The 12,465-nt window shown below is 48.1% G+C and overlaps 2 protein-coding genes across 2 annotated transcripts; both read left to right on the plus strand.

Moving 5' to 3' along the window:
* The first annotated feature begins 235 nt into the window (after window positions 1–235).
* Window positions 236–3,202, plus strand: GGS22DRAFT_175822 (FAD-binding domain-containing protein). The gene is made up of 4 exons (XM_047963321.1): window positions 236–858; window positions 944–1,337; window positions 1,407–1,818; window positions 1,904–3,202. Exons 1-4 carry the CDS (start codon window positions 783–785, stop codon window positions 2,996–2,998), a joined length of 1,977 nt encoding a protein of 658 aa, XP_047813917.1. The 5' UTR covers window positions 236–782; the 3' UTR covers window positions 2,999–3,202.
* A 2,706-nt stretch (window positions 3,203–5,908) lies between these two features.
* Window positions 5,909–7,347, plus strand: GGS22DRAFT_99519 (uncharacterized protein). The gene is made up of 2 exons (XM_047968637.1): window positions 5,909–6,484; window positions 6,601–7,347. The coding sequence occupies exons 1-2, from the start codon at window positions 6,175–6,177 to the stop codon at window positions 7,074–7,076; spliced, it is 786 nt and encodes a 261-aa protein (XP_047813918.1). The 5' UTR covers window positions 5,909–6,174; the 3' UTR covers window positions 7,077–7,347.
* Window positions 7,348–12,465: the final 5,118 nt, after the last annotated feature.

Here is a 12,465-nt window from a genome sequence, read left to right on the forward strand (position 1 = left end):
AGACTCTGGTTTCTGAAAAGTTGCAAAGCCACTGTGTTGGTGCAAGGCCGGTTAAACACAATACCCCTGGCTGGCTAATACCGAATTTGACACAACAAGCGGGGGCAGATACCAGGTTGGGGCAATGCAGCAGTCTTAGTTACTATGGCAGCTGCTCGGGGACGCGTACCTTGCGTAATTTATTACCTGCGTCGTTAGCGGACCACACCCACACTTCCGCGTTCCGGAACAGATGATCGAGCTCTTAAGAAGAAGCTGGTAAACCCCCTAACTGGGACCATTACAGTAGTATCGGACCAAACTAACGCGAAGCTGGTAGCGGACTCTTGACCTCGCTCTCCTATCTAGACTCGGTAAGGTGTAGTTCGATGCAACACACCTCCTAGTTCACCTGTTGAGATTCCTTCTCGAACAATATGAGATTGCGGAGGACTACATTGTTATGTGTGCAGAGCTGCTAAGGCTTGCCGGCGCCCCTAATAGCGTGGAATGTATGATAATATTCTGTCTCCTATACACTTACACCTGGTCAACTCTCTATTATCCCCCGAACTATTGATGTCTCCTGCATTAGCATGCGTGAACCCACGTGGCCCGCAAGGAATATCGGCGTCTTATCGGGTTCGTATAAAGTAATCACGCTGCACGTCACGACGATCCTTTAGAGATTTTCTATCGTGGTCCCTCAGCAGCGAAGCTTGTTCAAACACACTCTTTACCCGGTGCCAGTAGCTAAGCGCTTCCCTCCTTTTCAACTTGCAGGAGCTTGCTACCATATACCAATGGCGCGTCTCGCGTTCGTTGCGGCTCTGTCGCTAGCCAGCTTAGCGTTCGCTCAAACAATCCAAGACGGCGTCGGTAAGCTAAATTCTTGATACACACACTGCATTACTGACACGCCATGGTGATGATGTGGCTCGCTAACCCTTGTCCCCTCAACTAGAAGCCACTGAAGACAACGTCGCGCCGGCTGCTGAGACGGTGGACGCGGACTCCGCATCATCAGGCATTGACTACTTTGCATATGAGTCAAGCCAGCTCACAACTGATGTTATCAGTAACTTAACAACTTATAATCTCAGTGATGTCACACTCTTTAATTTCACTGATACCGATGCTGAAACTACTGCCGAAAAACGCTGGGGCCGCGTCTGCAAGACTCATCCCACGGACAAAAGCTGGCCGGCTCGCTCAACGTGGAACCTCCTCAATCTTCTCCTAGGCGGCGCTCTAGTTGAAGGTATACCAACTGCGGCGCCATGCTACTCGAATTGGCCTCAGTACAATGAGACGACATGTGCATCGATCACTTCCCAATGGCAGACGCCGTCTTACCAGTGAGTCTTTCACCATTACTCTCACAATACCTAACTACCTGCCCGTAATTAGTATCTAATTTCCCTTAGGCTGTCGCAACCTGTGGGCATCCAGTATTATATCTTCGAAGGAGTAAGCTGCTTGCCGCCTAGCCTCACACGCACAGGTGCCAACTGCACCCTTGGCGGCATGCCCTCGTACGTTGTCAAAGCGACAAATGTGGCACAGATCCAACTGGCCGTCAATTTCGCGCGCAACCTCAACCTACGATTGATCGTCAAGAACAAGGGCCACGACTTCAAAGCTAAGTCCAGCGGCGGCGGAGCTCTTTCGATTTGGACCAATGCCCTCCAAGGCATCCAGTACCTAGGATCCACTTACAAACATGGTCCCTCCGGCTACAAGGGCCCGGCTTTCAAGATCGGTTCCGGTGTTGAGGCTTTGGCTATCTATTCCGCCGCTGATAAACTAGGCCTTCACGTCGTCGGCGGTAACACCCGAGTAAGTCTTACACCCCTTCTTGAATATTAGGTAGGTATACACACAACGAAGATGTAGGTAAAAGCTAACCTTGATATTCTACTAGACCGTCGGTATTGGTGGTGGATACATCGCTGGCGGTGGTCACTCACCCCTACTGTCCAAGTATGGCATGGCAGCCGACCAAGTCTTGTCTATGGAAGTTGTTCTACCCAATGGCCGATTCGTATCTGTCGACGAGAAGAACTACCCCGATCTGTTCTTCGCTCTCCGTGGTGGCGGTGGCAGCACCTGGGGCATTGTAACCTCGCTCGTCATCCGCGCTTACCCGAGAACCCCTGTTTCTACTCTCACCTATAGCTTCAGCGTCGGTGACAATATTTCGACGGAGGTATTCTGGAACGGTGTCAACGCAGTCTTCGCCAAGTTCCCCGAGTATGCCGATGCTGGAATGTACAGCTATTTCTCCGTCAGCTGCCTCGGCGCCTGCACTTTTTCCATGGCACCGCAGTGGGCAAACGATCTCGTCGCCAGCAGTCTCCAAAACCTATCAGCCCCATTATTTAATGAGCTGGCCAGTCTAGGTATCACCATTACCAACGCCGTTTATACCGATTACACCGGCGTTCTCAACGCAATCAACGGCACCTGGACCGCCAGCAGCGAGACGGGCGGTGTCTGGAATTTCAACACTGGATCTCGACTCTTCCCCCGCTCCAACTGGGAAAACGCCACACAACTAGCTGCCCAGAACGCCGCCCTCCGGACCTCCGTCGAGGCGGCAGGCATGATGCTCGGATACAACATGAAAGCAGCCACAAACCCCACAGTCAACCAAGACAACGCCGTGAACCCAGCCTGGCGCGAGACCCTCCTGCACGCCCTTCTAGGCGCTACCTGGTCCCAAGACGCCACACCCGCCGATGTCGCCGCCGCGAACAAGAAGCTCGTCGAGACCATGCAGCCGTGGCGCGACGTCTCCCCTGACGCCGGCGCGTACCTCAACGAGGCCGATATCAACGAGCCGAATTGGCAGCAGGCTTTCTACGGATCTAACTACGACTACCTGTACGATCTGAAGCAGAAGTACGATCCGTGGGGCGTCATGTGGGCTCCTACCGCCGTCGGCTCCGAGGATTGGAATATGACGGGCCAGATCGCTTATTACCCGACACAGAATGGAAAGCTTTGTCCTGTGTAATTTGGGGCGGGTACGTTTCTGGGTGAAGGGGGTTATTCTTTCGTGTTATAATTAAGAAATTAAGATACCATAATCACCTGCCTATATATTAGGGTAGGTTTAGTTAGAAGATAAATTTTAAAGCAATAGATAATTTGTATATATCTTCCCAATTCTGCGTCTTGTATCAGCTCAGTCTTATGGAATAAATGTTCTTATATAAGATTATCAAGTTGATTATTTGTTATATTGTAATTTTAGGCAGTCATTTCGTCCTTTCATCTTTCGATTCATTCAAGGTGGCGATAGGGTTAGGATAAAACTCACATATATGCTTGATTTCAATTTATTCTTTCATAGAATTTCATTCACTTCAAAAAGTTTGATAATAAAATGAAACCTAGATATTTGTTCTCTTCAAATTTAGTAGGGATTCTAAGAAACCACATGTTAATTAGGTAGTTACCTACTGTAGAGGGAACCCCGTGTTCGCGAGAATCATTCTAAACCTCGTTCAATCATTCCATGCATAAGATCGATAGAAATTGAGCACTTCAATTCCTTCAGTAAGAGCCATTCTATCTATAAAATAACACTACAGGATTATTCTTTACTTGACTACCTAGGTACTTACCTAATTCATCTTACCTTGTAGGTGCAGATTCACAAACCAAGTGCCTCAGTTATTTGTAGGTACCTACCTTTACAACTACAATTGTTTTTATGTTTGCAATTGAAAGAGAGGTATGAACTTATTAGTTGCCTTTTACTGATTCTATTAACTTCATTATTCCATGAGTTGAAGTTGTTCTATAGAGTGGTATGTGAAAATCAGAAATGAGTCGAATGAGAAATGTATGTTAGTAATATCAACCTTGGAAGTATATTTTCTCGACATGTAATAATATTTCTTAGTAGTCCTAGTCCTTCCTGTAGAGGTACATATAAAAGGGGAAATTATACATATCTACTAGGTACCTGTTATTATATGAGTAGTAGGTACGTAAATAGTTATCTCTTACACTTTGTCTATACTTAACAGACAAATACACGCCAGGGGATTAATTTCATGAATCTTCAGCTCTTAAGGTGTATGAGAAAGATTCAGAGATAGGTAGTACATCTACCTGAAGGTATTCATGCCTTTCCTAGAATTACATTTAGATCTCAAATATGTTATGGGTTATTTTGGATTATGGTTAGAATATGAGTTTTGCAAGCAAATCTTTTAAATAGGAGACCCAGCTGCAGAACGCTTTCTACGTCACAACAATACGATAACCAAAGAGGCGAGTATTAAAACCCTCATTGTAATGTTAATTACTACAAGTCAATTCATCCAGGGGCAAAACTCTGTTAAGATTTTAAACGCAGCACAAAATTGTCATCTCATAGGAAGTAATGGTTGATGTGAAGTCATATTTGACACAAGCAAAGAAATGCCAAAGCTAGTATTGTTGTGCACAAAGCACAGAAGAAAATTGAATTATTTTAGTCCATTGTGCCTATACCCGAAGTCTCTAGTGATCTACCCTTCGGCATGCGAGATATTTGTCGCTTGCCTGCATATCGAGGCGTAAGCTAGACCGCATCGGCAAATAGAGGAGTCTTCGCATGGGAATCAGACTTATTACCAGGAAATTCTGATCCTCATGAGCAAGTCCATTATCGAACCACCACTTAAAGCCTCATCCTGTAGTCATCTACGTAATCCATCCTCCCGCCGCTAGCCACTCGGCAGGTCCCGTCATGATCCTGGACCGAGTTAAGCTCCTGTAACCGGAAGAAGTGCCGAATTCATATAAGCCTACTAAGGTCTGAGTGGACGCCGCCGAGCCCTGGCAAAAATTTGTGAATATCAATTCACGGATCTCCTAGTTGTTAATCTTGTTACACGACATATAGACAGGCGGACACCGGAGTTACTTTGTCCATGTCCTCTTTTTGTTACGATGCGTAGAAGCATGCATGGAAAACAAGACGCTCAACGAAACCAAATACGGAAATAAGTACAGGAGATATGCTCAACGTCGTAAATTAGCTTCATATCCAACCGGAAAAATAGCAGGGCTAATGCACCAGTCTGAGTTTATTGACTGATACCTCGCAGCTTGACGCCATGACATCTTCTCCGCTCTCGAACGCAGGCTGTCGAACCATCAAGCATCTAAGCTAGATGGAAGCATGCCATATTACTGTGTTTGTATCACCTATTTGCGTACATGCTTACCTGTCGGCACCTTCGCATCGCCGGGAGCTGCGGGTGTAGATCTGGCCAGACCCTTGATCCCAATTTCCGGGGCCGTGCAGAGTTGAAGAAACAGACGATGATCATGCAGGGACACATCACAGTATGCAGATGCGTGTGTCGCCATTGGACTATTTTGATAGAGGCAATTGAACATAGGAAGATAGATAACCTAGCATGAAGGGTCCAACTACTCTAGGACTAGCACGATGTCCATCTTGCGGGACGTCATGCTAGAAATACTCGGCCGGCGGTTAGCCACCGAGGCGTCCGGCATTCCATCTCAAATGGATCTACATTTGACCTTACCCCAATTTCGTCCCCAATTTCCGTGTACGGTGGTTCGCCAGGCGCCAATGCATCTCACGAAGTTTCGGAACGGTCTAGACCCTCATGTGGCTGCATGCTCTACCTAGTACAATCATGTATGGGATTTGATGCTTCCAGCGATCTTAGGGCTTGAGGACAGGGTCTCTGATGGGGTCTCTGATACCCTGGCGACGCCCGGACTCATCGTCAGCCAAGCTATCTAAGTTACCTATCTTCAATTCGACCAAGATCTGGCCCTACCGCACGGTCTAGACCATCTGGACCCTTTGGGGGTCGCCACAACGTCATCACGGTAATGGCTAAGCCTTTGGACCCTTAGCCTGAACCATTCTCGTGGAAAATTTTGTAAGCTTAGGTAAGGCATTGGGGAACAATTGGGAAAGGAAATGTTAACCGATTTCGGGTTTACTCGTTGGCTCGTTGGTGCGGCTGAACTGAACGAGAAAGGTTTGTGTTCAGCTAAGGCGTACTATGGCTTGGCTATGGCGGCCACGAACGGGATAGAAAAAGCATATAGAACGTCGCTAGTCATCCCTTACGCGTGTGTAACATCGTAAGAAGCATCGAATACCGATATATCAAAATCTTAGCGTTTTTCTTTTTTCTTTTCACCGGCGACATGAGCGTCCCACCGCCTATCCCACCACGGCCACCGGGATACGAGCTCCGGATCTCGGGGAATCCTCCTTTGCCACCGCGGCGACCACAACAGCCACAACAACAAGACCACGAAGCCCCACCTCCGCCTCGGCGACCACAGAATGCATGGGGCCCTCTATCCAACCCGGACGGCACGGCAACACCGCTCTTAGAAGCTCTGCTAGCTGCATTCTTCGCGCGTCTCGACCCACAGGGCACCGGCACAATCACACCAGAAGCCCTATCGGCCTTTCTAGACGTGCACGGTTTCCCAACACAAGACAACATCTGTGCGTGCTCAACCTTAGCCCCCAACCCCATAACCCATCCACCTTCCATCTATCGACTCACCCCCCCATCTCTCCACTACGCAGGTAACCTCCGCGCTAACGTGATGAATAACAAGGGAAACTAAACCTCAAACCCAGCGCCATGTTCCAGCCCGAAGACCTCGCAGACTACGAGCTCAAAGCCGCGTGCGAAGCCTGGGGCTTCGAGCACCGCGTCGTCACGCGCAACCCGACGCGCGCGCAGCTGCCATACGGCGGGATGCCGCTGTTGACCGTGCGCGGGTTCACCGATATGATGGCGGTCGAGTACGGGGCGGACCCGAACGACGCGTTTCTCGGGCTGAACACCGCGTTATGCCGGTATGGCGTGTGGGTTGAGCGCGGACCCTTGCCGAGGGAGTGTCTGCTGCCTGGACCGGATGCGCCGGAGGAGTTGAGGCGGAGAACTGAGGAGGTTAGGGTTAGGAGTCGTAGGGTTGCGGAGGAGAGGCTGGAGGCTACGAGGGTGAGGTTTGAGTTGCAGGCTAGGGGGAGGAGACACGCGGAGGAGTTGTCAGGGGATTATCATTATGTTAGGAGGGATTTTTGGTAGACCTGGCTGGTGGTGGTGCGAGTTTGGGTGTGATGGGGAGCTCGGAAGAGATCGGGAGGCGAGCTGATGACGGAATGTCTTACCCCGTGTGGTGGTGAGGGTGAAGGTGAGGATGAGGGTTGCAGGCGTAATGCTCCCGCGTGGGGTGGGTTACTCGCGGTTAGACCCTACATACATACTAATATATCTACAGGTCGCAGGCCTTTTTATTGCTCAATAAGTGGGACGTAAGTGTTAAGCAACAACTTGAACTTAGAAGTATCATCATACGACCATGGGCAGGAGATGATACTTGTTAAAGAAGTTTCTGCTTAGCAGATATATCTCCACTAAAAGAACAATAAAAAGGCCTGCGACCTGTATAAACATATGTTTCGCGTGCTTGCCGCGATTTCTAGATGGCGTCATTGGAGATGTTTGTTGAAGGTTGTATGTGGTTTTTGACAATATCCTAAAGTATCAAATGGTGCAATTCACGTTGTCTCGGCCGTGTCCCATGTCTCTAGGGAAAAGGCCCCTTTTCGGCCTCTTGCAGTGGCGAACTATGGGGTAGGTAATATCTCATCTCTTCCGGGGCGTGTATTTCTAAGCTGAATGTCTCACAAGTTCGAACACTCTTCAACGGGAAGACGGAGGGATTCCCGTGGCCTTATCTTGAGTCTGCCGGTTCCCGACGGTATCCTCGGATCCAAGAAGCCAATGGAGGCTATGCGCCTCATCACGTTTGGGCAGATCATGCTCACTTCCTTGGCTAAGATGGACGGAGATTCGAGATGACGATGACGGAAAAACGCGTGGTTCGGCAAGCAGGGGGCTGACCTACCGTACATAGTAGATAAAGTTTATTGCATGCGTTAGCCCGTCCTGGGGTAGAGGGTTGTCTGGGATTTCTTTTAGGTGAGGTCGTAGTTGCGAGTGTGGCTGGTGGTGGAGAAAGAAGCTACCACTCCTGAGACAAACAGGACGTATCGAATAAGATCGTGAGCTTACATATCAAAAGAGGGTTGTCTTGGCACGAACCGTGTGGCTCGTATCCCTGAGAACAGCCCTTGGCACATCACATGCTCGCGATCACCCTCTAAACTAGAGCGAATGCTACCCCCGGTGATCATTGCGATGGTGCCGGGTAAGTGTGAGGTGAGGTAAAGGGGTGTCTGGTGAGTTAAATGCGACATGCGCGTCTCCCGTCGGGTTTCAGCATCCTATCCAGCTTGTTGGGAATATTCTACATAGTTGGAACGTTTTCATCCATAGGTAATGAATTATTGATGTATTTCATCATAGTCGAACGATGCAAGGGCCATGTAAAAGAAGATGACGTGCAGGTTTAAAATGAGGATTGAGTTGCCTAAGACTTAAGCGGAACTGGGCTGAGTCCTAACTGACGCCGGCGGGTTTCCGCAACTTTTGATCCCTATCCCGGGACGTACCGGGGTTGGAAACAAGAATAAAATATCCTATCTACGATTTGGTTTCCAAAGATAAAAACAAAAGCCGGAGGAGACACTCCTCAGAGAGATTAGCGATTAACCACATTGACACTAGCAAAGAGGCGATTTCTGGGCTTGTAACACCAGTGTGAATGATGACGATAGGATAAACGAAAGCGGATACGACGGAAAATAAAATATCACTACGGTTGTACGGTATTACACTTACACTGCATCCTGTAGCTCCGCCATCGGAAAGGCTGTGGCTGATTTAAGTAAAGGTGTGGCGACCTATGGATGAAAAGGGATACGTAGACCAATCATCGTGAAAGAATTGGGCACATTCGCCTTACACACTACACCACGACTCGGTCGTAAGCATACTTCCCGTTGACGAGGTGACCTCCCTAGGTTTACAGTACAGTGTCACGGTGCGCTCAATGGAGATGTGGTATTGACACACCTAAATATACGATACCCTTCTTGTAGCATTATGGCATAAGAGGGGTCATCGTCAGTTCTAGGGAGACGATGACAATGGGGGATATTGGGTACAAAGTGCTCCAATTACTTACTCGGCCGAAAGGTTTCAAACTTTGGCGCTGAGGTAGGGCTAGATGATGACATAGGAATGGCTATTGAACCACAAACGTGCCATTTTGTCACCCCCAACAAGAATTTAGTATGGGCTGTATGGGATGAATCGTGCCGAAGGTCTCGTTGTCTTGGAAAACGACCGAAGCGAAGTTGAGCCTCTAGCATAGACGGATACCTATCAAACTCGCTTCGAACGAAGATCATTTTCATTTTCTCCAATTTGGTGATTAGTTAGCACCATTGCTTGTGCAGCGTGCTTGGTCAAGCTCGGGCTAAAGTGACCCGCTGCCATGATTTGTATGGCTGTCTCCGTAGATAGTCGCGAGAAGTTGCCTGTGCAACTTGGTTGCTTGAACCCTAAACGGCATATCCCATAGATGGACGGCACGACCGAGTATGCGCGGCTCAATTCTATGCCCGATTAGTTTCTAAAAGGGACGAGAAAGATGCAGGTCCTTCTGTGACACAGTTCTGGTAGACGGTAGATGATTGAAGGCTGCCAGGCTGCCAGGTAGGTATTGTATGTACCTGCGTACCAAGCAGCCCTAGCAGGTATGGGAATGTATTCGGGTGACTCGTGCTGCTCGTGGTCCGCCGAGACATTGACAGCGCGGGCCGAGATAAGTATAGGTAAGTGTCAGATCTCTAATTGGTTTCAACGGTGATCAAACTAAAACGCAAGTAGGGCTGTTTTCCTAGATGATCGTAACTAAACACGATACGTGTTGAGATGGGTTCCCGCTACGATGAGTTGGAACCTCACAGCCTGCCACGGTTCGCACACGACAGCAGGTGATAGAAAGTGACTTGTCATTTCCATCGGCGAGGTCGAGAAGGGAACATCGAAAGAACGAAGCGCGATACGTCCACCTCAACTGCACCTGCACAAGGAACTTGATGCAAGTAATATGAATACCTATGCAAGTTTCAACAACACTGTATGGACACCGCCGTTGCGAGTTAGTAAAAGGGAAGCCGAAGCCTAGGTACACTGTGCTGCACAATGCGGCTTGCTCGCTGATTAGGCAATAAGGCAATACCTAAGTCTTTTATTGGATTTATAAATACCTACCTGGGTATCTTTCACTTTGTACCTCACTATAGGATATGTGTATGTAGCATTTCATTTTTATAACGAACTCATATACACCCTAGTTAAAAGGGAGATGTCTATAACATCCGGGAATAACGGGATAAAAGATGTGTAGGACTTAGGTATGTACTTACATTGTATGTTTTAGGCCATTATTACCCCAGGTTTCTGCAAGGGCACTCACTCACTCCCTCACCAGCCTACGCTCTCCACTGGCGACCCGGATCCTATGAAGCAGAATAGGTAGGTACCTACGGATCCGTAGACATGTAAGTAGGTAGGCAGACAGGTAGGTACCTAGAGGTAGTTAAGGGTACATTGCTTTTCTAGCCAATGTCTAACAAATTCAGGTACCATAGGTCCATTGTGTAAGCGACGATGACGCTGACCTCCATCAGCTTAGCTTGGTTTTAAGTATTGGCCGAATGGAGATTTTGATCTTACATTCTCACACCCATAAGTCAACTAGATCGAAGGCGGCAACTTTCATTTAATACTCCATCTTCTAATTAACTCCCTATCTCGTCGTAGTTCTAGTCTGAGTTTGCCGCTCTCCTCCTCGTCTCCCTCTTTTTGAATCTCAACAAACCCCGGCGCAAATCCCATAATTCGCGCCTGTCGCTTGTGGCGGGAATGAATATCGCTCGAGAATCCATACCTAGCCCATACCTACTGCGTAGTAGCGTCATCGTAATCGTTGGATCCCTGTTCCCTGTCCCGTTCTTGGTACCTTATGTTTGTGATAGTGCACCAATACCTCTTAAGGGAAGTTTCCAATGAAGATCACCTAATTCCCTTCAATGCTGGATATTGAACAAGAAGACACGGAGACGGCTCGAACGGCCAGAACGGCCAGAACGGCATAATGAACTACTACATATGATCTACGATCTAACGTTTACATTCTGCTTAAAACTTGGAGATACCGAATTATCCCGTTATCGTATTACCTACGGCCGATTTTCGTCGTTTGAGTGGTAGCTACATGTTCAACGTGGATCCATAGATTCAGGTATGAATTGAAGGACTGTGGTAGAGGCTTCTCTCAAAAGGAAAAATATCCTCTCTGCGGTGCAACGACATGGTTGTAGGTCCGAAGCGAGGTACCATTCAATGGCCGCATTGGGTAGCGGGCGAGGCGGGGATTCCTAACAATAAGCGCTACTCGGTTGGCGACATAATCGACATATCGATATTCCATCGCGGTTCAAGGCCAAGAGCCCTGACGATGGAAGTTGCAGAAAACCCTGCATCACGTCTCCTCCTATGTATGATGTATGATGTATGGTGTGTGATGTATGGACGTCCAAAAAAGTAAACAGTCCGGGGAAAAGTGTGTGTGGGGAAGAAAGAAGGGTCTTTGAGGAGATGGGTGATGGCATTTTCGTCACTCGTCCATCTTGCGATGGTACGGACGAGGCACGTGTAGTGTCGGACGTCCATGGATTTTGCCATAGATGGCATACCTAACATCGTAAAGTCAAGCACTACTTTGGGCGAGCCGGCTTTGCAGTCTAGACTGCGGTCTATGTAGTCGATCTTGGGGATAATGCAACAGTGTGGTGACGACCTTCTCCTGCTGCCAGGGATAACATCTAGGTATTGAGCCAGCTAGAAGTAGAGGCTGAGTTTCACAGCTCTTGCAGAGCCATCGCGCCCTTGAATGATTGCTTCAGGTTCTACAGAGTCTCAAGTCACAACAGCATGCGCTTACTGCTGTCGCTCTAAATCAGAAACGACCGTGCTTGCGGCATAGGCATGGCATATATGCCAATCTAACGATCGGAAATGCAGAAATTCGTCAGACTTCTTAGGTATTAATTGATTACCTTCTTTCTTAGTCTAGCCTTTCAACCTCAAGCAAGTTCTGATCCTGATCGAGATGCTTCACTGTCACCTAGCAGACGGGATCAAACCTGCGGCGCATCCTTTGAATCAAATCGTGCATTTCCCCAACCAATCTATTTCGTTTGGTAGTATTACATGGTATTATCAGGGGGGGTTGTCGGCAAACCCCTCATTATGTGCCATGGGTATTTCTGCTTGTTTGTAAATAGTAGCAACGGAATGCCGAAATAAGATGGATAATAATAGGCATGTTGGTGTTTACGACGAAAGTCAGAGCCTCGCTAGATGTCTAGGTCTGATTGTTTGTTCTTGGCCGGAAAAAAAGAAAGTGAAGGATAGCTTGGATAACTTGGATAGCCGATGTATCCCTCTGATTCTCCTTTTCGGGATATCATCCCACGCAATGAAAAGATTGATAATC

Source organism: Annulohypoxylon maeteangense, assembly GCF_022496945.1.
Source record: "Annulohypoxylon maeteangense strain CBS 123835 unplaced genomic scaffold GGS22scaffold_31, whole genome shotgun sequence".
In the NCBI taxonomy this organism is placed as follows: domain Eukaryota; kingdom Fungi; phylum Ascomycota; class Sordariomycetes; order Xylariales; family Hypoxylaceae; genus Annulohypoxylon; species Annulohypoxylon maeteangense.

What these genes read in the sequence shown, in the direction of transcription:
- GGS22DRAFT_175822 (XM_047963321.1), top strand. Translation starts at nt 783, where the DNA reads ATGGCGCGTCTCGCGTTCGTTGCGGCTCTGTCGCTAGCCAGCTTAGCG. An exon ending in AACAATCCAAGACGGCGTCG is followed by an intron (nt 859 to 943) that starts GTAAGCTAAATT and finishes CCCCTCAACTAG; the next exon opens with AAGCCACTGAAGACAACGTC. An exon ending in TGGCAGACGCCGTCTTACCA is followed by an intron (nt 1,338 to 1,406) that starts GTGAGTCTTTCA and finishes AATTTCCCTTAG; the next exon opens with GCTGTCGCAACCTGTGGGCA.
- GGS22DRAFT_99519 (XM_047968637.1), top strand. Translation starts at nt 6,175, where the DNA reads ATGAGCGTCCCACCGCCTATCCCACCACGGCCACCGGGATACGAGCTC. An exon ending in CCCAACACAAGACAACATCT is followed by an intron (nt 6,485 to 6,600) that starts GTGCGTGCTCAA and finishes ATGAATAACAAG; the next exon opens with GGAAACTAAACCTCAAACCC.